Genomic DNA, 26,228 nt, shown 5'->3' with positions numbered 1-26,228 from the left:
GGTGGTCTAGGAGAGCATAATCCCAGTAAGAAGAGAGGTTCGTTATATCTGTTGCTGGACAGAATACGAAGGTTAGGTTTTGGTAAGTTCAAAACACTGGATTGTTTCTCCTATTTTTTTCTTATTTGCCCCACAGCACCATTAGTTCCCCTTCGTCAGCATTTAGAAATAGCATTAAAATTAGCATTATTCACCCTATCTATTTTATCAATTCATCTTGATAAATTAATAATTTAAAGTATTGTGAATGATTTATCCAGGTGTGTGTTTCTTTTTATGTATTTTTTAGCAACTCATAACTCATTATTTGGTGAAACAACACGCTTTTTTTTCTGGTGATGAATGTAGGACTTCTCCGAAAACATCAAACCCCATCCCTTTCTTAAATTTGACCTACAATAAAAATTCAATACAAGTACAATTTCTAACAGCTCTGAGAGCAATTATTTATAATATTTCTCCAAGAAAGTCCTAGCAGCAAATGTATTTATTGTGAACGAGTGTAAAATTCTTTGCATTAGGGTTGTGCCGATAGATGATAGAATCATGTATCGATAATAGTCAGAGATATCGACAATAGCAGATGTCTCTGTCGATAGTCAAGACGATATCAGGCTCATTCTCCTATTAAATGTATTAAATCATAATAATAATAATAATTATCAAAAAAAAAATTATTAGGCGGCCTATTATAATTCGACTCTCAAACTGCCCAGATATTTCACTTCAGCACTGCGTTTCACACACACACGCGCAAAAGAGGATTAGCGCCTGTAGCCGCTGAAGAAGTCTCCATTCACAAACAGACGTATATCGTCGGCAGATATATAACTTTTGAATATTTTATATTTAACGTTTTCATGTACAATATTTTACAATACAAGATTAGTGTTAAACTGCTGGACTTTAAATGAAATCTACTATTGATTTTCACCGTTGACTGTCTTTACAGAACATTTTGACTGATAACTTCCGTGCGCAGATGTGGCAGATTAGTCACACGATGCGTGATATGACAGTTGCGTCCGACTATTTATGAACTAACGTTAGCTGTTTTAAATACAGTATTTTTATATTTAACGTTAGTTTATCAGTATGTCTGAAAGTATATTTTTTCGATTATTGGTGATTCCATAGGCTCTCTCTGTCGCGCACCTGTGTGGTTTAAAACACCAGAGTCACTCTCTTGCTCCACCCAAGCACGATAATATCGTGTATCGTCGATCTCACGGGCTGACGATATGACGATTTGAAAAATGACCATATCGCCCAACGCTAATTTGCATCTTTTGTATAACTGATTTCATTATAATTAAACATCAGTAATTATGAAATGCCTCAACGAGATTCACTATCATTTGCACAAATGTAAGATTTATTCTGCTAATATTTGGGAAAAGGTTATGTTTTTTAATGAATGCAGATTTATATGGTGTTTGCATCCATGTATTCTGATGCAGTTTGAGGAATACAGACCCTGTGTCTGTAAATACCTAATAAATAAATATCACAGTTGGTGATTTTTATTGCACTGTAATCATAACAATAGTTCTGTCATGTGTTGGCAGGATGAATTTCATTGCAGTAAGAGCTTGTGCACATGTATGTTTAACCTTTAGAGAATAAACTCTCAAAAAAGGCTCTGTCTATGGTGTAGAGTCGTGGCCAGTGAACGCCAGTAAAGATGGGTCGAGCTCCAAAGCTGAAGGGAAGAGTGTAAACAGTGGCAGAGGTGTGAAGTCTCGAGTGCCACGTGCTGCCACATCCCGAGCTGAGAAGATCTGGCCTGGAGGCGTCATCCCTTATGTCATAGGAGGCAACTTCACTGGTAAGTGGACCTGAGTGTCTGTGTGTTCAATATCAGTATATGAATGAGTGTGATTTACAAAATGATTTCTGTATATGTTTTTAAGGAAGTCAGAGGGCCATGTTAAAGCAAGCAATGAGACACTGGGAGAAACAGACATGTGTGACATTCATCGAGAAAACTGATGAGGAGAGCTACATTGTCTTCACCTATAGACCCTGCGGGTTTGTGTTTGTGTGTTCTCTATAATTATATAACATTTTTAAAAAGTAATGCACACATTGATATATCCATCACAACACTTTTGCTTCTGACACCAAGCTACTCAGTAATGGTGCTTAATGTTGGTGTTTACATCCCAAGTAATTTAACTTAGTATCTTCTTGAAACCACTATCTACATTTGGTTTATCAGTTCACATTTATGATATTTGAAAATGGAATCACTGAAATGAAGTCTATTTTCTAAATGCATATTATAAATCTTATTGTGAATGATTATTCGCTGCATGTTTCATTTAAAATGCATGAAACACTTCAAGGTTGGCTACCAGTTCCACTTTGATTCTTTACTTCTGGGCTGTATTAGTAGTTTGCATGTACTGGATGTAAGAAAGGTTGAATGAAATGCTTTGGTCATTAAGGAACACACTCAGATACTCAGCCCTCCTGAGTGTATCCTGTAAAGTGTGTTTAAAACAAAGGTATGTGTGTGTTTGCGACCGAGTCGACTGAGATGACTACAGTCTGCCTGGCTTTCCTTCCTTCCCTGTTACCACGGTGAGCAAACCGCCCATTGTTCTTAGGAATGGAATCCTAACAGTGTGTTAACAAGGAAGAGAGAGAGGGAGAAGGGAAGACGGAAACCGCATAAGTCTAGATAAACATTGTTGGCGATTGTTTGTATCTGAAAACTTGGCTTTTAATTGATTATTTGATCACATATGACTTTGTTTAATATGACACAACGCCTGATAAGAAGGTTTTTAACCACTAATAGAAGTGTTATCAGTCTATGAATGTTATGGAAACTGCAATGAAAAGGAAACGGAGGATGTTAAATATCTCTGTGGTAATGATGCTGATGGAAGGTGAGGTGAAATAATGAGGCAGATCCAGACAGATTACAGAGTAATAGGCCGAATGACCATTGACAGAAGGACAAGGCTAGATTAGAGTGGAAGGGAGAGAGGTAGCGAGAGCATTACATAATCTTATCCATCTCAGTGTGGTCATATCTGTTATAATCAGCAGACGTCATTCAGATATAAACCTGCTGACAGACCAACACGAGCAATGAGTGTTAACCTTCTACTCGACTCTGTGTGCTTTTTAAGCATTTGGGACATAGATTGGGCCCATGTGTGTATGTTTGTATTATGAGAAAGTGTTGACAGGCTTGATGTCTAATTCTTTAGCATTTTAAGTATAAGGATATATGTCACTAGTATTCAATTAATTTCACTTCAACTCAACTGAATTTATAAATTTTATTATACAAATTAGTGGTCGACCGATTTAGTTTTTTTGACAGATGATGTTGGAAAAGCTAATAGCCGATATATATATATTTTTATTAATATTTAAGAAATTTTAAGTCATTTGACCAATGGATTAAAAAATAAATGTGTAAATTTACATACTTATACTTTAGATTTACATACAGCACACAGAGAAAATGACATAAATATGACAGTGGGCACATTATTTAGGATGATTAAATATGATTTTTATGATTTAAGCACAGCATAATTTGAAATCACGAGTTTTAATAACGCATTAAATTCACACGGGCCGGCCATCACACAGAGAACACGTGATCATGCTGGATAAAAATTCACACTTCACAAGATCTTACAGCTGGATTAAGTTTGCAAGGTTTGTCAAATTAAATGTTCATTAGTCATTCGAAGATTTGTTTAAATGATATAAATGTGTATTTGCTTAATGCTCATGGCAAACGAGAAAGTATTATAATGTTTGCCTTTCTATTACTCATATAAAAGCAATTGTTATAATACTTTTTGTATACATTAATTCCTTTGTTTAACCATTCTATCTAATTATTAGACAGACTTCTATCAGTATTAGACAGAACTGTTAATGACGCACTGGTGTCAAAAGTATTGACATTCATTACTCAAGTAGAAGTACAGATACTAGGGTTTAAAAAGACTTTTGTATAAGTTGAAGTATCGACTCAAGCTTTTTACTCAAGTGAAAGTTTAAAAGTACTGATTTCAAAACTTAAAGTATAAAAGTAAAAGTAATGTAAGGAAAGAAATGCCATTAAGAACAATAGCTTACGCCGTGCCACATGGGCCTATTGTGCACTGCCCCACCTCCTCAAAAAAAAAAAAAAAAAAAAAAAATTCTAAAGGCCATAATGACTATAATGTTATATTAAAATGTTCATGTTGAAAAATTTGGGATGCACAAGGCTACCTGTTTCAGCCGCATATATGCCCACTGAAAATGAACGCACTTTAGTTCAATGCAAATACATTAAAGAACTAGAGATATGATGACTAGTATTGTAATGGTGCAAAAAGTCAAACTTCAGAGGCATGTCATCAGTAACCTTTAATGTAAATGTACATCCAAGCTTAGCTGCAGGAATCTGTGAGGGCAATGGACAAGAAAATTGGAGTACCCAGGGCAGGTTTAGTAACAATTACCCTTGTATGGTTGTCTTTATACAATAAACATTAGTGCTGTCAAAATGAATTATTAATCAAAGTGATTAATCAAAAAATAATAATGAAAACACTTCCACGTAAACACGCGTTTAAATTGTTAAAATAGGGCCCTCTGTGTTCATGTGTGTTTACTGCACACTATCATTGTCTATGAAATTAGGGATTAAGGTGTTCTAATCCAAGTTATAAATAGTGAGTGAGTGGAATCGAGATTACTGCTTTGTAGGGGTGTAACAATTCATTGATATGGATTGAGACATTGATATGATGTCTGACGATATGATGCCTCGATCCCACGCGTAAAATACGGATATCTGTTATATACATAGGCACCGTTGTTTTGACACTATCCACATTTTCATATAATGTCCACCTATGCATTATCGCCAATGTGTGTATTCTCGCTCAAACTCATGTATCAGGACTCGCCGAAGGTACAAGGTGAGCATAAAAGACGCTCGGGATTGTTTGCGGAACAGTCGAGCATTCTGTGAGAAGTGTAATGCACACACATCTTAATTAATTGCGCGCACGTAGACAGACAGCGACGTCTACACAGCGCAAATACTATATTGAGCACTTTTTTATGCATGGATGAATAAATACAGACAAAATTTCATCAAAATGCGCGTTTTGGCGAATATCCTAGTAAACAGTATGTTAAGCATATGTCTTAACATAAACAATTGAGAAAGAAAAGGCATGTGTATCAGTAACCTATATTAAATATGTGCTTAGTTCTTAAAAAAATCAAGACATTTGTCTAAATTATTGATGCAGTATTGTGAAAAGTATAATCTAATAAAAAAATCTAATGCTGTCAAAGAAAAATACTAGTGCTCACTGCTCCTGAGTAAATAACTTTTGTAATAAAAAAAAATATTAATCTATATGTAATGAATGCCTTTATTTTACATTTGATCATTACATTTCGGAAGCATACCTGAACATGTATTTTAGACTGAGCTGAAAAACCTGAAAAGCACTGTTTATTAAACTAGTCTTTTGTTGTATTGTATTTATTTTCTGCTATTGCCAGTAATTTGGTTATCTGTAGAAAATATTTTTAACACTGAGCACATAGTAGCAGCCAGAATTGTTTTTCCAATTGTTTATTTTATTTATTTAAAAAAGAAAGTGTAGACCTATTTTTTTGTTGTGAATGTCCCAAATGAGGTACAGGATGCAACAATTTCATCAGATCAATGTTAATGTTATATATTTTCGTTGCATTTGTGAGTTAAATTTGTAGGTAGCTGTTTAAAATAAATGTATAATATCATTATATCAATATATTGATCGAAATACTGTACTCCTGTATTGAATCGAATTATAATTGTATCATAGACTATTTTTGACATATTTGCAAATATCGTATCGCTGAGTATGAGAATGAATATCGTATTGTGTCGTGATGAACCATCTGATTTACACCCCTACTGCTTTATTTTGTGGGTGTGTTTGAGTGTATGAGACATGCTTAATGGTAGACTAATGAGATTCTATCTGGATTCCTCGAACACTGACTTTACAGGGTTGACCTTACTTTGGCCATGTTTCCACCTTGTATTAAGATTGTGTTCGGATTTCACCAAGGCCCTACCCTCCCCACACCTTAAGCACTGACTGCTTGTAAATACATCATAAAAATCTCAATATCAGTTGGGAACAGGACCTTTGGGCCAATGTAAATCTCTCAAATCACAAAATCCATAAACACTGCACACTGAAACGCTAAACTGTTCTTCGATTGAACAGCTCATTCAATACAGCGTAAGTGCCAACATGCTATTATTATTCAGAAAAACAATAGAGAGAATCAAAATGACCAGCACATCAAATACAGTAACTGATCTGCATATGGAAACATAGCTGACAGGGCACAAACTTTAGAGTCAGCAGATTTGTGAGGCTACTGGCAATATTTTTGTTAATAATAATAGGATTTGCGGGCTTGTACAAACACCAGCTAGTGAAAATTTCACCTTAATGTGCCAAATATTCTCACCTGCTTAATGCAACACACACACACAATACAGAGCAGCTTGAATAGCACTTTGCCAGCACAATTGATTATGCATATATTGTAATTATACTTTTCACAATACTGCATCAATAATTTAGACAAATGGTTCTTAACTGATGAGTCATGAAACCTACAAATGGGTCGCAGGTCTGTTCTGAGGGTCATGGACAGCAAGGGAAAGAAAATAAACATTTTTTAAATGGAAGTTGCCACTAGAAGCTCAACTTAAAATCTGGGTTTTTAAGCAAAACCACTGCTTTATACTTTTTTTGGCACTTATTTTGAGACCCACCTGTTTCTTTCTTTTTCCTCTTTGTCTCTCCTGTGTTTCATTGCACTGCCACTCAGAGGTGAACACTGTGTGCTTATTTGTCGTCAAGGAAACAACACAGCAAGAATCTGAAAGCTAACCCCAAGTCACCCTAATTAGTGTTAATCAGCTCTCATCATTTCACACTATCCCCTGTTCACCCTACATTAAACTACATTACCCCAAACAACTAAGCATTAGTTTAGCTCACCTCCCTTCACCCCCCTTATTACAAACATTGACACATCTGTGACATAATCAGAATCTGAGTTATTCAAGAGTAGGGTGAGCCAACAAGATGCTGATATTTAAATAATTACAGACTTTTAATGTTTTATTTTTTTTTTGTCAAGGTGTTGCTCTTATGTCGGTCGTCGTGGCAATGGTCCCCAGGCAATTTCCATTGGGAAGAACTGTGACAAGTTTGGCATTGTCGTTCATGAACTTGGACACGTAATTGGCTTTTGGCACGAGCACACACGACCTGACCGTGACGATCATGTGACCATCATTCGGGACAACATCCAACCAGGTACTGCACGACCCATGACTCAAGTCTTTGCACCCTACCAGGTAACTGCTGGTTCAATATGACTGCATTCACACAGATACCGAATATGGACTTGGTTCATAAATACAGCATTTTAACAAACATTTTTAATAAACAACATTGATAACCAATAAGCAAAATGATTTCTCTAAATTTTCATGACTTAAGATAGACGGAAATGATAAAGTTGGAGATATTTTTAATATTCACTCATCATTTTTAATTCTTATTTTTGGTGACAATATTTGAACTTTTAACTAGTGTTTAACTAAAATTGTATCAGTTATATTAAGAATTTTCTGTGTTATTGAAATCATCACCCGGGCATTATTTATGGCTATCACAAGAATAGAAAAGACTTGACTTCAGTTGTTTCTTCATGCAGACAAAATATGAGCTGCTGTTGTATGAACAGGGCAAAATTGAGAGTCACACCTGTTCATAAATAAATTTTAAATAGTGGATTTGTAAAGCTAGCCTATCTGTTTTGATATGAATGTATCTGTGCACACTTAGGTCAGGAGTATAACTTCATTAAGATGGAACCAGGGGATGTCAACTCTCTTGGTGAGCCGTATGATTTTGACAGCATCATGCATTATGCCAGAAACACTTTCTCCAGGTAAGACTTCTGTCACACACTAGGAATTTCACACCCATTCATTTAATTCAGAACTTTCTATACAAATATATATGTTCTCCTTTTTTTCTTTCTCTTCTGTAGAGGAATGTTTTTGGACACGATTCTTCCCTCTCGTGATGAGAATGGTGTCAGGCCTGCTATCGGTCAGAGAACTAGACTCAGCAAAGGAGATATTTCCCAAGCCAAGAAGCTATACAGATGTCCAGGTAGGAAAACAGTTGTGTGTGAGTGTGTAAGAGAGAAAGAGTGAACATTTAAATGAAGGAAACTGAGGGTGTTAACTGCAGGAAGATGACCTCACTTTATGTGCAGATAATTGTTTCTAGCCAATATAGAGTCAGCTGCATGAGATCATTTGTTTTTCTCAGTTTTATGATGCACATGAGATTCTTACAGTGGCACTGTCACCTTACTGCAAGAAGATCCCTGGTTTAACCCTCTGGAGTCTAAGGGTATTTTTGCGGCCTGAAGAAGTTTTGTCATGCCCTGACATCTAAATGGCTAAAGTCTAATCTCACTGTAATCAGCACATACTGGGCTATAATAATATGTGTGCAGCATGTATGTACATGATTGTGTTTTTGGGAAAAAAAAAATGTTATGCGTGGTTAGTGAAAAACTAAAAATGTTAAGTCACTTGAATAAGGCCATAAAACTTATACAGAAAACAATGGTTCCCAGGAATTTTGAGAACTGGAGCTTGTAGCCTAGAATTTTTCTTTCTAAATTATGTGAAAATCATCTTGTTTACTTCACTTACAGAGAACAATATATTGATTTAAATTTTCTTAGGCACTTTTTGTTGGTAAAAGTCATATGCGAGTAGGCGTCAACTACCATGAATATCATTGTGATTTACACCTGAGAAGACAAAGGCCTGCATAATGAGCTGCACAATGAGCCTTTCAGTCAGCTGTGTGTCACTGAGAGGGAGGAGTTACAATAAAGAATGTGAGGACAAAATAAATCTCTATAATTTTATGTTTGTAGTTTATTTAGAATATATTTAATTATCCCACAATATAATTTAATATCCACTTGGAAATGCAGTTAAACAGTTTATTAGGAACAATCAAAGCTGACTTTCAGACTGAATTTTTTTGCATTATTACTCCAGTCACACAATCCTTTAGAAATCCTTTTAACAATCTTATTTTCTGCAAAAAACATTTATTGTTATTATTATTATTATTATTATTATCATTCTCATTATTATTTTTATTAATTTTGAAAAGAGCTGAGAATATTTTTCAGGTTTTTTAGGGGGGATAAATTGAAAGAACAGCATTGTTTGTTACATTTGTTGCAGTTACATTTATTTGTTACATTTATATTATTTACATCAAGCTTTTGATTTGTATAGTATTGTATAATGTTATTGAAACTTCATAATACTTCCCTTGATTATACATTAAGTCAGGAATTATAGTTTGGAAAAAGTCTTTGGAAAAAGTCTAACTAGTAAAATGTTTACAGTTTATGTGAAAACTAGTACAAGTATTAATAAATAAAAAGAGACTTACTCATGTTTATGATCTCTGCTGAATAAAGCACTTCAACCTTTTTTCTGAGGAAATCCAAATCTCAAATCCTCAACCACATCACATCTTTTTGGGGTGAATTATGTCTTATTCCTCTCATCGCGAAGCAAACAGTAAAATAAAAGAACTTGAAGAACAGTCTTTCTGCATTGTCTTCAGTTGTGTGGGCGTATTCAAGCCGCGCACTTCAGTTTGAAACATTAGAATCAGAATAAAGCGTTCAGCACGGGGGTGTGGTCACATTAGAAGATAATGATGGGAGACGTGAAAAATGGACATCGCGTTGTTTTCATATGGATTATCACAGAATAATTGTTTTCGGCGGTACTTGTTTAGTTTAAAAGTAGACATGTCAGGCTTTCTATAGATAACTCTTTCATGTCTCTTCGTTGAGTATTCACTGAGTTACAGTTCGTTTTAATGACGCTTGTCTAAATGAAGATCGGCGCAGACAAAGGCTGCAGACAGCACACCTTGTTTGTTATCTTTATTTTATAAGTACACAGCGTATACGTGTTAATCGACTCCATAGGGTTTTAAATCCCAGCTAAGCTAGAAGACCTTCCTGTGTGTAGTTTGCATGCTCTTTCCATGTTGGCAAGGGTTTCCCTTGGTGTTCTGGTTTCTCTCACAATCCAAAGACATTTGGAGTAGGTGCATGGGACACACTAAATTGCAACCCTACATAGGATAAGTGGGTCAGTGGATGGATGGATGTGTTTTTCACTCAGGAAAGAAAAGAGGGACACCCTGACATTTAGGGGACAAAGAGCACGATAAGACCCTCTCGCTCTTCTGTCTATGCGTGTGTGTTTCCACGTGAGTGGCATATAAATGTGTAATTTTATTGCTGTATTGTTTTGAATTTATGCACTACTAGTGAGGGTGTGTGTAAATGCGTGACTCATGGCGTACTTCACATACAAAGACAATTCTCTCTCTCTTTCACAATATTCACTGTCTGTGACAAAATTTGTAGACTGAAAGCCCACTTTTATTAGACAGTTTGCAAAAGTAGTGTATCCACCCTTTCCAGACTCTAGACATTTTTTGTGAGGCACAAAAAAGTCTATTTTTTCCCTTCAGTGTAGGTGGAGGAAAAATTATCAGAGAAAGACATGAAGACAAAAGGATACTAAAAGTAGTCATTTTTGGTCATTTTTGGTTATGAATGTGTAAATCACCATTAAAGGGATACTCCACCACAAAATTTAAATTTAGTCATTTATCTCTTACCCACATGTCTTTCCAAACACGTAAAAGCTGAGTTGGATGAGTTGAACTATGTTGAGTCGGACGCAGGCAGTGTACACTCTTCTGTGTGAACCATGTCACAAGGATACATTTTCTACTTGTATTTCTACTGTTATTGGAAAGAAAACAGCTCATCCTTGTGGCGCGGCTGACACAGAAGAGCATGCACTGCCTCCAAAATTGCACTATGGCGATGCGGACAGACATAGAAGAGACAAATTGTTGAACAAAGTCATTATTTTTGTTTTATTCGTGTACAAAAAGTATTCTCGTTGCTTCATAACGTAACAGTTGAATTACTGATGGCAGATGGACTATTCTGACGATGCTTTTCATACTTTTCTGGACCTTGACAGTGTAACTTACTTGGCAATCTATGGGACAGTCACATGCCTCCTGGTTTTCATCCAAAATATATTCAATTGTGTTCCGAAGATGAACAAAGCTTTTACGGGTTTGGAACGAAATGGAGGTAAGAGATTAATGACAAAATTTTCACATTGGGGGTGGAGTATCCCTTAAACATTCTTTGTATGGAAAATGCAGTTTGGACATTATGCCCAACATCTGCTTTTATGTTTTGGGTAAAAAATAAAAATTAATTGAAGGGTGACATTATAAATTATGTAAATAATAATAAAGTAATGATGACATCATTTTCAATGTAAGTTTTGGAAGCTGCTTTTGTAAGTCCAAAGTTCCTGTCTCTGCTGTTACATACAGGTTGTGTCACAGTTTAGTCTGAAATAGGGGTGACTGTCTCCACCCAAGCCAAAGATAACAGCTTATCTGCTGCACAACTCTGCATCGGATTGTTGTGTGACTTGACTATGTCTTTATATTTCCTTGAAATTGACATCCAAAAGCACCTCCATATGCAATCACTGCCCAATGAGCTGTGATGAAAAACAGAGGCCTCTAAGACAAATGTTTGGCCAATGGCTACATCGCTAATTGGGAGGAACATTTGGCAAATGTTAGCAGATGATTTGGCTTCTCTTGAACAGAGAATCTGCTTTCCTATCCTGCACTGTTTGGCTCCTGAGATCTCATTAGAACAGTCAATAGGTCTTTGTTACTTCATTGTGTGTGTGTGTGTGTATCTGTTTCCTGCACTGCTATTTAGCGGTGGCGCTCCGCCACTGCTAACTATACAGCACTACGATACAATAATTTTTAGCTGAGTTGTGAACATCTTTCTATTGTGTTGTCTTTCTGGCTGCTGGAAAAAACAAACATATTTCACATCCAGTGTAGTGCGATTCATGAATGAGTGATCCATTAAAAGTTGGTACTTTTAATGGATTAGTCAAAAGATTCACAAGTTATCGGTTTGAATCAGTATAATGAATCATACACTGAATCTTTAAAGAGTTGACTAACTTTGGATTCTCTATCCAGCATGTGGTGAAACACTGCAGGACTCAGTGGGGAATTTCTCATCTCCAGGATATCCTAATGGATACCCATCATATACACACTGTGTATGGAGGATCTCCGTCACACCTGGGGAGAAGGTAAGACACTTCTGTGTGTTAAGTGTGTAACTTTACAAAGGTTCATTGTACTGAACTGTTCCACATTCATCTGTATCTACACTTTTTAATCCATTTCTTCCTGTAACTTACTTGACTACGAAGTTTTAGATAAAGAAATGCTGATCTAATGTGTGAAGTTTGATGTAAATGACAGCTACATGTGTTGCTGCCCATTTCAGATAGTGTTAAACTTCACCACTATGGACCTCTACAAGAGCAGCCTGTGCTGGTATGACTACATTGAGGTTCGTGACGGATATTGGAGAAAAGCGCCATTGCTGGGTACATACATGCTGGTGGTCTCATCAGGAATAATATGGAATATAATAATATGTATTACCAATGCAATGCATGATTATAGGGCACTATTATTTATTGTGTGTGTGTATTTGTGCAGGTCGCTTCTGTGGTGATAAAATCCCAGAAGTGTTGGTCTCTACCGACAGTCGGATGTGGATTGAATTCCGCAGTAGCAGTAACTGGGTCGGAAAGGGATTCGCAGCAGTCTATGAAGGTGTGTGTTAAGGTTGTCTCAATATCAGATTTTAACTTGCATTTATCATGCCCAAAAGATAACAAAAGATAAAATGATTGTGTCCATAAAAATTTTGAAAAAAACAATTGGCCTATGAATCACACTCAGAATACAAGTGTAGGCATGTAGGGACAATTTGTACCCATAGCACCTGTTTTTTTTTTTTTTTGAAGAATCTTCCTTCTTCATTTTCTGATTTATGATGGGTGTAAACACAAAAAAAGTGTTATTTTAATAAATAATATGATTTTTAGACATGCATTGGAAATAGCATAAATATTGCTGTTGAAAGAGTGAAAGTCTAATTCTCTCTCTTTCATTGCTGTTTGTCTGGCAGCAATATGTGGAGGGGAGATCAGTAAGGACTCTGGACAGATTCAGTCTCCAAACTATCCAGATGACTACCGTCCATCTAAGGAATGTGTGTGGAGGATCACAGTGTCCGAGGGCTACAGTGTGGGCTTGAGCTTTCAGGTCTTTGAGGTGAGGTTGTCTCTTTGAGGTGAGGTTGTCTCCTCTCTTTTGGCTGTATTGTCTTTACATGTGCATCTCAATAAATTAGAATGTGGTGGAAAAGTTCATTTATTTCATTAATTCAACTCAAATTGTGAAACTTGTGTATTAAATAAATGCACACAGACTGATTTTTTTTTTATTTCTTTGATTCTTTTAATTGTGATGATTTTGGCTCACATTTAACAAAAACCCAAAAAAATTCACTTTTTTCACATCTCAACAAATTAGAATATGGTGACATGCAAATCAGCTAATCAACTCAAAACACCTGCAAGGTTTCCTGAGTCTTTAAAATGGTCTCTAAGCTTGGTTCACTAGGCTACACAATCATGGGGAAGACTGCTGATCTGACAGTTGTCCAGAAGACAATCATTAACACCCTTCACAAGGAGGGTAGGCTAAAAACATTCATTGCCAGAGAAGCTGGCTGTTCACAGAGTGCTGTATCTAAGCATGTTAACAGAAAGTTGAGTGGACAGAAAAAGTGTGGAAAAAAAAGGTGCACAACCAACTGAGAGAACCACAGCCTTTTTAAGGATTGTCAAGCAAAATCGATTCAAGAATTTGTGTGAACTCTCAAAGGAATAGACTGAGGCTTGGGACAAGGCATACAGACGTGTCAAGGAATTTGGCTACAGTTGTCATTTTCCTCTTGTTAAGCCACTCCTGAACCACAGACAACGTTAAAGATGTTTTACCTGGGCTAAGGAGAATAATGTCTTGGTTACGTATGTAACCCTCATTCCCTGAAGGAGGGAATGGAGACGTTACGAATGGGATCTCGCCCGAGACCCCAATCACCTTTGAGTGGTACAAAACGAGCCAATGGTACACAAATTGGTCTGTGGGATTTGCATCATGAGCTCCGCCCCACATAGCGGGGTATATAACGAGCAACGCGAGCAACTCGCATTCAAGTCTTCGCTGAGGAGCCGAGCCAGTGACCCGGACGTTCAGCGGAACAGCGATGTGGCAAGGGGACATAACGTCTCCGTTCCCTGAAGACGTAACCAAGACATTCCCTTTCAGTAGGTCACGTTCGATGTTACAAATGGGGTCCCTTACAAAACGCCACATGGCTGTCTTCCAGCGACCCATGTGAGTGATAGCACCCTGTCGTGAGGCCAGCACGAGTGAGGGCCTATAGCTCACATAGAATACACTGGGTAGCATATTCCAGCTGGACATATGCTAGCAGGCTGCCCGCCCGTGGGAGGACTAACAGAAGGCAGGTTGCGGAGAGACTTTCTGTGGACATACACATGTGGGATTACCAAGAAAATGGGAATCACGACACATGGAGGTACCTAGTTGAGTGAGCTCTCACCCCTAGGGGGCATGGCAGGTCTGAGCCTGATAAGCCAGGACAATAGCATCCACTATCCAGTGGGATAACCTCTGCTTGGAGACAGCCTTTCCCTTCTGCTGGCCTCTGTAACAGACAAAGAGCTGGTCTGAGGTCCTAAGGCACCGAGTTCTGTCCACGTAGGTGCGGAGCGCACGTACTGGACAGAGCAGCGCCAGGGCTGGGTCTGCCTCCTCCAGGGGCATCGCTTGCAAGTTCACCACCTGATCCCTAAAAGGAGTGGTGGAAACTTTGGGCACGTACGCAGGCCGGGGTCTCAAGATAACGTCAAGATTCGTCAACTGAAAATGCCTGCAGGTCCCCGACCCTCTTCACCGAAGCAAAAGCCGTCAGGAGTGCAGTTTTCAAAGACAAAAACTTTAGCTCTACTGAGAGCAAGGGTATGAAGGGAGCTCTCTGCAGTGCTGATAGAACCACTGCGAGGTTCCAAGAGCGGACTTGCTGAGGGCAAGGCGGATTGAGCATCCTTGCTCCTCTCAGGAACCTGATGATCATATCGTGCCTCCGAAGAGACTTACCTTCAGCAGGGTCATGGTGAGCTGAAATGGCGGCCACCTAGACCTTGAGGGTGGAAGGAGACAGTCTTCGTTCCAACCCCTCCTGAAGAAAGGAAAGTACTGACCCAATCTGACATTTCCAGGGGTCCTCACGCCGTGTAGAACACCAAATGACGAAGAGGTTCCACTTCAAAGCATAGGCATGTCTGGTGGACATGGCTCTAGCTGAAGTGATGGTAGCTACCACCTGTGGTGGCAAGGTACCTAAACCTTCCGTGACCCGTCCAGAACCCACACATGTAGGTTCCACAGATCGGGACATGGGTGCCAGAGGGTGCCCCATCTCTGAGAAAGAAGGTCCTTCCTCAGAGGAATTGGCCAGGGAGGGGCTGTCGCGAGGAGTACAAGTTCGGGGAACCAGGTCTGGCCGGGCCAAAAAGGCGTAACCATGAGGACCTGCTCCTCGTCCTCCCTGATCTTGCACAACATCTTTGCAAGAAGGCTCACTGTGGGAAACGCATACTTGCGCAGGCCCAGTGGCCAGCTGTGTGCCAGGGTATCCGTGCCGAGGGTGCCCTCGGTCAGGGAGTAAAACAACTGGCTGTGGGAATTTTCTGGAGAGGCAAACAGGTTTACCTGAGCATCTCCGAAGTGTTCCCAAATCAGCTGAATCAACTGGGGGTGGAGTCTCCATTCCCCGGGGCGAGACTGCTGCTGTGAGAGCTTGTCGGCTGCACGATTGAGCCTGCCCGGAATGTGAATGGCAAGGGGTCCAACCACGGGGTGAAGTATCGGCGGCAGGCCGGAGTGATGGTCACCTGGAGCGTGCCCTGTTGCCATGCCCATCTCGGGACTCGGTCGTGAAGCCAGTGCTGAAGCGGTCTCATATGGAGTAGCCCGAGCGGTATGACTGCCGCCCCGGATGCCAAATGCCCCAGGAGTCTCTGAAACAGTTTCAGTGGAACCGCTCTCTTGCCCTCGAATTATCTCAAGACAATTCAGACAATTCAGCAGTGACTGCAAGCTCGTTTGTAAGCTGCACGAATATGGCGACCGAGTCTATTTCCATACCGAGAAAAGAGATCCTCTGCACAGAGGAGAGCTTGCTCTTTTCCCAGTTGACCTGAAGACCCAGTCAGGCGAGGTGTCTGAGCACCAGATCCCTGTGCTCGCACAACTGCTCTCGAGAGTGAGCTAGGATCAGCCATTCGTCGAGGTGGTTGAGGATATGAACACCTTGTTCCCTGAAAGGAGCCAGGGCTCCCTCCACGACCTTCGTAAAGACGCAGGGAGATAGGGCCAACCCAAATCAGAGAACCTTGTACTGATATGCCTGCCCCTCGAAAGCAAACCGAAGAAACGGTCTTTCAGGTCGATCGCTGCAAACCAATCCATCGTACGAATGCATTCGAAAATGCATTAGCATCTTGAACGGGAGTCTGTGTAGAGCTCGGTTCAAGGCATGCAAGTCCAGGATTGGCCATAACCCACCTGTCTTCTTGGGTACTATGAAGTAAGGGCTGTAAAAGCTGGACTTCATGTCGGCAGGAGGAACTGGCTCTATCACGACCTTTGCCAGCAGGGTCGCGACCTGCGCGCGCATGACAGGGGCATCTTTGCCCACCATCGTCGCGTGGACACCCCGAAACCTGGGGGGACGCCGGCCGAAATGAGTCACGTAGCTGAGCCTGAGCATCCGGATGAGCCAGCGGGAAGGCCTGGGGAGCTCTAGCCAGGCTCCCAGGAACAGAACCAGCAGGGTCAAGGGGACTACAGGTGTGCCCACAGTGGAGCAGCGTGGTGGAGCAGACAGCCCCGGCATGGGAGTCATAGTGTCCCTTAGCGGGGGCGGAGTGCGGGCACACGTCTGACTCCAAGTAGCAAAGAGGACATGGGATGGCGAAGCATTCTTGAGCTGGCTTTGCATGGAAACTGGCAAGGGGAGGGGAGAACGAGAGCGGTGAGGAAGCTTTTTTGGAGCACTTCATGCTTCCTTTTCCTGAACACTCGAACTGATTTGCTGATATCAAAAGAGGGAAGATTAATTTTTGCGCATTAATTTTCACTACCGGAAAACCGGCTTTTTTTTTAAAAGCTGAAGACTTCCATAGGAACGCCGTTATTTTGACAGGAAAATACAACAAAGATTATTGTTTAAATGTAGCATGTCAATTCACTCTCTTTCTGTCTGCGTGTGTGTGAGAGAAAGCAACAGTGATTTGTGCACCTTCACTCTAGAGTTTACGGTACATCAAATACAGGTGTGCTGGATGATTTAGATGAATTGAGAAATATCACAGATGACGGAGAGTGAAACTCTGAAGCCCTCAGAGAGTGTTCGGCGATTGAACATATATTTGTGCTAAACTTATACTTAGCCTCAAACTCACACACTGGTGAGTAAAATCTGAGAATGTATTAGCCATTGGCTAATATTACAAAATTTAATAGCCAGATTGAAGATTTAGTCACATATGCGAGTGATTTACTCACAATGTAGCCTAGAGGGTTGTATTGAGATGCACTTGTATTTATTTCCAATTAATTTCTGTTTCCACTTTAGCCTTCCTCTTTCCTTTTTCTACTTGCCCCTTGTCTTTTCATTCTTTCATTCTGAAATAAGCAGCAGTCATATTTAAATCAGTTTAAATACACAGTTTAAATTAATATTGAGTACTGATTGATGTTCACTTGGATTTTTTCTAGCCTGGTAATACCAGACTCTGCTACTTCACTTTGCTTCGTAGACAGAGTCTGGAATCGCATAATAGAGAAATGTTTTCTCTCTTGCTAGGGGGCGCTTGTCTGAAGTTTAAAATCATTGGTTACCCGTAAGCCAGTCAGATACGTTTAGTTATGACGTATGTTATGCGCCTGTACAGCCGCATCGAAGCACAGACATCATGCATCGAACTCAAATCTATGATTGTACTTCCACTGTAAACCTGTTGTTAAACACTCTTCTTGTTCTGGCTTCAGTTTGAAAAAGAGTTGAATGTTGTCCATAACAGAGCGAATTGCATCCCGTGTCTCGTTTCCCATTTCCGCGGTCGTTTCGGTTTTCGATTTCTCTAACCTACAATTTAAAACTCGGTGCTTAGCATCTACGTCACGGCTCTCAGCCCGCCCTCTGCTCGTTGATTGGCCCGGCTGTTTTCAGACCGGTGGCAAACAGAAAGCTCTGACGCTGTATCAGACTGAGTACAGAAGCGAAATGAAATTGAGCGGAAGTAGGAAGTCTGACGTAGTCAGGCTAGATTTTTTCCCCATCGAGGGGGGGAATAATGTAATATTCTTTCATTTATAATCATATGGTAAAATGTATATTTTTATTTGTGTAAGGTTACATTCAAAATAACTACAACATGTCATGCCTTTGAAAATTAAAGAGAACAACAGAATGTGCTGCTTTAGCACGTCTTTGTCTCCTTAATCCTTTTAATGTGTACGATCACACTGGTGTGATCAGTCTTGGTTGGTGCCTGAAGCATACGATCACACCGGTGTGATTAGAACTTTCAGTGCGTCATGTCATCAACTGCTGAATTTAAATCCGCTTTCGTGCTTTGAATGGTGCAGAGCCAAATCGGATGCGCTGAGCGCTTGTCATATTATCATAACTATTCAGTGTTTTCAACCATATAATGCTTATTTTAGGTTTCAGATATTTAAAAGTTTAGTTCACCCAAAATGGAAAATTATGTCATTAATGACCCTCATGTCGTTCCAAACCCATAAAACCTCTGTTTATCTTCGGAACACAGTTTAAGATATTTTAGATTTAGTCTGAGAGCTTTCTGTCCCTTTATTGAAAGTGTGTGTACGGCATACTGTCCATGTCCAGAAAGGAAATAAAAAAATTTTCAAAGTAGTCCGTGACATCAGAGGGTCAGTTAGAATATTTTGAAGCATTGACTTTATTCAGCATTGTCTTCTCTTCCGGGTTTGTTGTGAGCGCGTTCACTGCAGTGTATGATATCCAGATAGCAAACGAATCATTCAATGTAACCAGATCTTTTTGAACCAGTTCAGCAAATCAAACTGAATCATTTGAAACGGTTCGCATCTCCAGTAAGCATTAATCCACAAATTACTTAAGCTGTTAACGTTTTAATGTGGCTGACACTCCCTCTGAGTTCAAACAAACCAATATCCCAGAGTAATTCATTTACTCAAACAGTACACTGACTGACCTGCTGTGAAGAGAGAACTGAAGATGAACACCGAGCCGAGCCAGATAATGAATAAAAGATTGACTCATTCTTGAGTCAAGAACCGTTTCTGTCGGACGTGACCAATTCGAGAACCGAGGAGCTGATGATACTGCGCATGTGTGATTCAACGTGAAGCAGACCGACACACAGCGCGTTTGAACCGAACTAGAGCTGAAGATATTTGCCCGAACCCGATGGGACCCGTCGGGACCCGACGGGTTCGGGCTTAATTTCTATCATCTTACGTGGGCTCGGGCTTGCGCTCCGGTTTGCGAGGTAAACGAGTGGTCATGTGATGTGTTTCGATTAGCGCGAGAAAGATGCGAAAATGAATGCTGAGCAAGTGTAACAGAGGCTTGCCTCTGGTGATTACGTTTTGGTTGCACCAGCAACTAAAGCAAAGTCTGAGGTGTGGAAAAGTTTTGACCATGCTTATAATGATAATAATGAGTGAATAATGACGCACCATCAGTGAGCGCAGGAACGCGCTGAAGACATCTACAGTGGATTCAATCATTTTCCTCCACAAAAACATGTAGACCTAGCCTAATCTCTGTGAGTAAAGGTTTTTCAAATGATAACTATATATTAATTGAGTCTTAAATGCATAATGTTGACAGAGTATTTACGCTAATTTTGGCATTATTCTTTTATTAAATAAAGCAAATCCGGCGGAGCCTTTATCTTAATTTCGTTATTGCCAAATACCCATCTTAATTTAAAATTTATCTTAATTTTTTTTATTTTAAATGACTCGTTTTTATTGGTGCGTTGGTCTATTTATAGGTTAAATGAGCCTATGTCTAGAATGCTGAGATGTTACGATGTCACAGAGGACTTATTTTATTTCTTTATTCCAACTTCCAAGTGGTCTAGTCTACGTTAGTTATGAGTAAATTATGTTAAAACATGAATAAATTACTCATTGTTGACAAAAGGCAAAAGAGCTGTGTGCGTGCGCACATTTGAATAATGTCGGGCTGTAAACGGGTTCGGGCTTTAAAAAGCTGTCAATCAAAATTTACTTGTTTGACTCGGGCCGAAACCTGTCGGGCTCGGGTCCTGTCGGGCCTAACTTTTAAGGCCCGATTACAGCTCTAAACCGAACTGGTTCTTTTGGTGATTGATTCTGAACTGATTCTGTGCTAATGTTATGAGCGTGGGTAAACCGAGGCTTGAATGAAGGGCAATCATTGACAATGATGCCATTACATGGAGCGCAAAAGAACCGGTGAACCGTTTTCTTCAACCAGTTTATTGAATCAAACTGTCCAAAAGAACTGGTTCGCGGGAAAAGAACCGAACTTCCCATCACTACTGGTGATCCATAAACTGATGCAACCAGTTCTTGACTCGAGAACAAGTCAATCTTTCGTTCATTATCTGGCTCGGCTCTGTGTTCATCTTCAGTTCTCTCTTCACAGCAGTTCAGTCAGTGTACTGTTTGAATAAATTAATTATTCTGGGATATTGGTTTGTTTTAACTCAGAGTGTCAGCCACATTAAAAAAGTTAACAGCTTAAGTCATTTGTGGATCAATGCTTATTGGAGACGCAGACTGTTTCAAACGATTCAGTTCGATTTGGTGAACAGGTTCAAGAAGATCCGGTTACACTGAGTGATTTGTTCACGAACTGGATATTACTTCACTGCACCCGGAAGAGAAAGACAATGCTGAATAAAGTCGTCGTTTTTGTTATTTTTGGACCCAAATGTATTTTGGATGCGTCAACAAATTCTAACGGACCCTCTGATGTCACATGGGCTACTTTGATTATGTTTTTATTACGTTTCTGGACATTAATGACATAATTTTCCTTTTTGGGTGAACTAACCCTTTAAATACAGTAAAAAAAAACATACATTTACAGTTCGTAAAATATAAGCTGATGTCTGTGAAAACGGCAATACTGATCCTTACAAATATAATCTGATGACATATTTTTATTGATATCATATACAGATTGTGTTGGTAACCAAAGTTTACTCTGTCCTTCTCCCAGTTTACTGGAGACTTACTTTAAAGTGCTTCCGGAGGAGAGGATGAATGTGCGTGTTGTAAATCCCACAGCTCAGATTCAGTGTGAACTAACATGGCGGCACCCATCACCTGGTATAGATCAACTAACACGGTCAATATAAAAGTGTTTAAACTACCAAATATATTTACTTGCACATATTTCAGAATCAGAATATCAGATATACCATAATATAGTGAGTATGTTTGGGAACATTTTGAATAAACAGGAAAAACGAAATAAAAGCGATCCATGTGTCATACAGATCTGTGTTGTGTCACATGACAAGCGTCACAATGGAAACAATAAGGCGATACATTCTAAAATAACGGTCGTCTAAAAAATACTCACGCCGGGGTCTCAGCTAGAATATTTTAAACTCACTAGCGAAAGGGTTAAGCATCTTTCTGGCAATACCTGTCTTTTAAAAGGCTTCATTTAAAGTATTTGACGTTTAATGCATCACATAAGTCACTTTGGAATAGTGAGTAGGCCTATGTATCATGATAAAAAAGTGACTTTACAGTCTGGAAATACTTTAGGATATAGCAAGTTACGAGGACCCAGTATCACTTTAAGAACTGCTGGTCTACACAGTAGAAAGCCCTGTCTAGATTCTGCCCCAGTATGAGTTGTGCAGCTATTCATTAGTTAGTTTGATGTAAAAAGACGAAATGTAGTTGCAATAAATGCGTTATGAATCAAGCAGTGGATGACCATTATTCTGCTGCGTGATACTGGGAAAGAACTGATCTTCGGCTGACCAATCAGCAGAAAGGGCTGTTTAATTCCCGCCCATGTGTAAAAATCAAATATTCAAGCTGTTTATGAATATTTCTACCCCTGAACGAAAATCTAAAATTTAAGCTGAATTCTCGTTTTTTTTTTTTTTTTTTTGGAAACGTTTTTCTACTTTCAATATTAATAAAAAAAAATGAATGAACGAATTATACACAAATTATGTAAAATGTTTATGATATACATGCACAAATAGGCACACATCTTTGTCAAGTTGAATTTCATAAAAGACTGCAGGTATGTGAGGCCAAAACACAGGCATGTTTGATTATTTACCTTAAAACGTCAGAATGTTGTTTCAAGTCATACCATAAGTATGTATGCAGACCATTGTGTGTCACTAGGTCAAAGGTGTTGAATTGTTCAGAGGGAATGAAAACACACTCTCTGCCTTTGTACACATATTCACACTTTCTTTTGCACGCATGCAGTCTATAAAGAGCAGGACGTGTACCAGACCTGAGAGCCTGGCATATAGTATACACAGAGACGCCTGAGATCCTGTTGTTATTGGATTGTTTCCTATGCACTAACACCTAAGGTGCCATAGACATGCTAACGCCATTAACACATACTGTACTGTGCCTGTGTTTGTGCAGATCGAGAGGCATGACAGCTGTGCATATGACTACCTAGAAGTTAGAGATGGCCTAACTGAGAACAGCCCTCTGATTGGTCGATTCTGTGGCTATGATAAACCTGAAGATATCCGTTCCACCTCTAATACCCTCTGGATGAAATTTGTCTCTGATGGGACGGTTAATAAAGCAGGCTTTGCCGCAAACTTCTTCAAAGGTACACACACAAAATAACAAAATAGTGCTATCAGAAGCTAACGAGTTGGCTCTTGTGTATTCAACTGATTTTACCCTGTGTCCGTGTTATTAAATCAGAGGAAGACGAGTGTCTGAAACCAGATAATGGGGGCTGTGAACAGAGATGTGTTAACACACTAGGAAGCTTCAAATGTGCCTGTGATCCTGGATACGAACTGGCCCCTGACAAGAAGAGCTGTGAAGGTAAAATGTTTGTGTGTGGATCCACTGCACACAGGTGCTTCCGTCTGACTGACTCAAACATGCTCAGTGGATACTCAAGCCAAACTGACTGGTTCAGGAAAACATCCGCAGTCAACAGGAAAACAACAAGAACAAACAGCACTTAGTCGACAACTCTTCCCAGAAACCACATGATTTCTGCATTAATAAAGTATGATGTGTTGTGGTTTTGCTTAAATATAACACAAAAGCCATCAAAAACTGTGCTACAGTATCTGTTTATTCTAATGTTTATTAGTCTGTATACTGCCAGATAATCTTGCACTTTTGTGTTTTTAAAGCTTTGTTCTCACAAGGGTTATTATAGTAAACTAAAATAAAAATCATAAAAAATTTTTTTACCAATCATTACCTAAAATAAAATGTATAAACTGAAGTCAAATAAAATATTAAAAAGCTAGTTACCAAGGCACCATTTATTATTTTAATTTAGTTTATTTTGAAGTACTAAAATAACTACAACTAAAATGCAATTAAAAATTATTACACTACATACAGTAGATACATAACCCAATAACACAATCAAACTAACTAAAATGAAAACAAATAAAGACAAAAACTGATAAAATGACAAAAACAAAATGAAATGCCAAATCCAAAATTAAAATGAAAAGAGAAAATATAAAAATAAATATGTAAAATATGAATAAAAACTTTAATTGCATTGGTCATACTAAAATAACACCAGTTCTCATTCTTTTTCTCTTTCAGCTGCATGTGGTGGCTTGCTGACTAAGTTGAATGGCACAATTACTACCCCAGGATGGCCTAAGGAATACCCTCCCAATAAGAACTGTGTGTGGCAAGTGGTGGCTCCCACTCAATACCGCATATCCATGCAGTTTGAAACCTTTGAACTAGAGGGAAATGAGGTGAGAATTTCCAGCTGTGTGTGTGTGTCTGGGTGTGGGAGAGTGTGTTATTGTTTGTGTAGGTAGATACATAAACGGATAGACAGAAACATCGATGTTCATCCGTCTGTTATTTGTATATTTTATTTGTGCAGGTGTGCAAGTATGACTATGTTGAAGTGCGGAGCGGTTTGTCATCTGACTCGAAGCTTCATGGGAAATACTGCGGTACGGAGGTTCCTGAGGTTATCACCTCCCAGTACAACAACATGCGAATCGAGTTCAAATCCGACAACACAGTCTCCAAGAAAGGCTTCAAAGCTCATTTCTTCTCCGGTAAGACCACCGTGTCAGAAATGGAGATTTGGACGTCTTTAGCTATGTTTTGACACCTCCACCCAAGCTCGCTTGTATGTATGAATTTCATAATGAAAAATTCGAAAGCTTTTCAAACATTTAGCGAGATGAAATGCCCCCTCTCTTTCTCACGCGACTCAGTCTTGAGAAGTTCTGTGGGTTTGGTAAGAAACATTCAGGCTGTGCAAAAGTATTAATCTAAACACTGGAATCTGGACTCAAGCACAGTTATGATTTATTTGGATGTGAGATTGTCACTTGTGAATGTGAAATATAGATGATTTGGTGTAAATAACATCTGGAAGTGTTTGTAAACTGGTTGACTGTGCAATTTGTAAAATGTAAAGTGAACTGAAACTTTAAATGTGTGTGAATCAGGGCGTTCTCTTCCACAGACAGGCCTGCTCACTGCAAAGAGCACCTCTTTATATTTTTGTCCTGCCAGGACGTTGATAATGATGTGCCAGATTTGATTGGCCAGCAGGTCATGTCAAGGCATGTTTCAGGTACAGCCTTCTCTCTCCGGACCGATTTTTTGCAATGGATTTGCCCTCACATCTGAGGTGTCTTTAAGAATCCATTATTCTTCTTGGAACCTGGGCTCTGTCTCTGTGGCAACAAATGTCCCATTTGTTGAACTTGCATGATAATACAGTAAGATTGTATAACTTTCTTACAAATGGCTAAATATTATTTGCAACCATTTTTATCCTACACTTAATATGATTCAGTTTTTTGTCTAAAGAGCTCACAAACAAGTAATAAACTTAAGTAATAAGTTTACTTAATACTCATAAGCACTATAGAATCTACAAGAGAAAGGAAAAGAAAAAGATATATTAGTTTGTGTAAATATATTTTTGTATAAATATATTTTTAATATCTGCTGATAATAGATCAGACATAAATAGTAGAGTCAATTTCATAAACAAGCACATCAGTTGTGAACATTTCCTCCTCTGTGCAGTGAATCCCTGTTTTTATTAATTTCACACCCATGAGATCCAGAAGATATGAAAGGCTCAAATTGGTTGGCAAAGGTACAGAGAAAAATAGATTTTCTGATTCCAGAAGATAAACCAGATAAACAACATAATTGTGATCAAAACTAGATCATCTCTTTGACATGGGGATAGCAATATTTTATTTATTTATTATTTTGAATTACAGTAGGATTAATATTACTTTCTAAATATAAAGGTGCTTTTGCCCTCATGGCCACACAAGCTCTCTCCAAAACCCCATGTTTCAAAGGCATCTCAGTTAAACTAATAACCTTAAACCAGAAGGCACAAGATTCAAACATTTTTCTTAATGGCTATTATTTTGATGGAAAAATCACATAACATTTTGTGCTTAAGCTGAAGCACAAGCAGGATATGATTCATCTGTTTATATTTGGATCTCCTGGATGTATTTGTACTGCATAAAAGAAATGCACAAATGAACATTTAGCACACGGTGAATGAGTAAAGCTGTATCTGGCTGAGAGAAAGAATAAGCTCAACTCTCAATGAGTTATGATAGCGTCACTCTCATTGTCTGGAAGTCCCTGAGGTTGAATTTTTGCTGGCCCAGTGCCGGCAGACGTAGGGAGGTCCCCAGAGCTCTCCCACACACTCCTAATCTGTATGAGTGTGTACTGAGCCGA

At 39.0% G+C, this 26,228-nt stretch overlaps 1 protein-coding gene across 4 annotated transcripts in view; it reads left to right on the top strand.

The window, feature by feature from the left end:
• LOC113044228 (dorsal-ventral patterning tolloid-like protein 1) overlaps positions 1 to 26,228 on the top strand; it is a 56,990-nt gene that overhangs the window by 18,971 nt on the left and 11,791 nt on the right. For all 4 annotated transcript variants that reach the window (XM_026204008.1, XM_026204006.1, XM_026204010.1 and 1 more), the window contains exons 4-17: positions 2 to 82; positions 1,658 to 1,828; positions 1,914 to 2,031; positions 7,195 to 7,373; positions 7,908 to 8,013; positions 8,116 to 8,240; positions 12,231 to 12,346; positions 12,547 to 12,649; positions 12,765 to 12,881; positions 13,240 to 13,385; positions 22,911 to 23,106; positions 23,205 to 23,330; positions 24,081 to 24,241; positions 24,376 to 24,556. In XM_026204008.1, coding sequence (XP_026059793.1) covers positions 2 to 82; positions 1,658 to 1,828; positions 1,914 to 2,031; positions 7,195 to 7,373; positions 7,908 to 8,013; positions 8,116 to 8,240; positions 12,231 to 12,346; positions 12,547 to 12,649; positions 12,765 to 12,881; positions 13,240 to 13,385; positions 22,911 to 23,106; positions 23,205 to 23,330; positions 24,081 to 24,241; positions 24,376 to 24,556 — 1,926 coding nt within the window. The remainder of the gene's footprint in view (position 1; positions 83 to 1,657; positions 1,829 to 1,913; positions 2,032 to 7,194; positions 7,374 to 7,907; positions 8,014 to 8,115; positions 8,241 to 12,230; positions 12,347 to 12,546; positions 12,650 to 12,764; positions 12,882 to 13,239; positions 13,386 to 22,910; positions 23,107 to 23,204; positions 23,331 to 24,080; positions 24,242 to 24,375; positions 24,557 to 26,228) is intronic.

This window comes from Carassius auratus, chromosome 26 (genome assembly GCF_003368295.1).
Source record: "Carassius auratus strain Wakin chromosome 26, ASM336829v1, whole genome shotgun sequence".
NCBI classification, from domain to species: domain Eukaryota; kingdom Metazoa; phylum Chordata; class Actinopteri; order Cypriniformes; family Cyprinidae; genus Carassius; species Carassius auratus.
The sequence above is the reverse complement of the archived record's forward strand: the minus strand, read 5'-3'. Positions and strand labels throughout refer to the sequence as shown.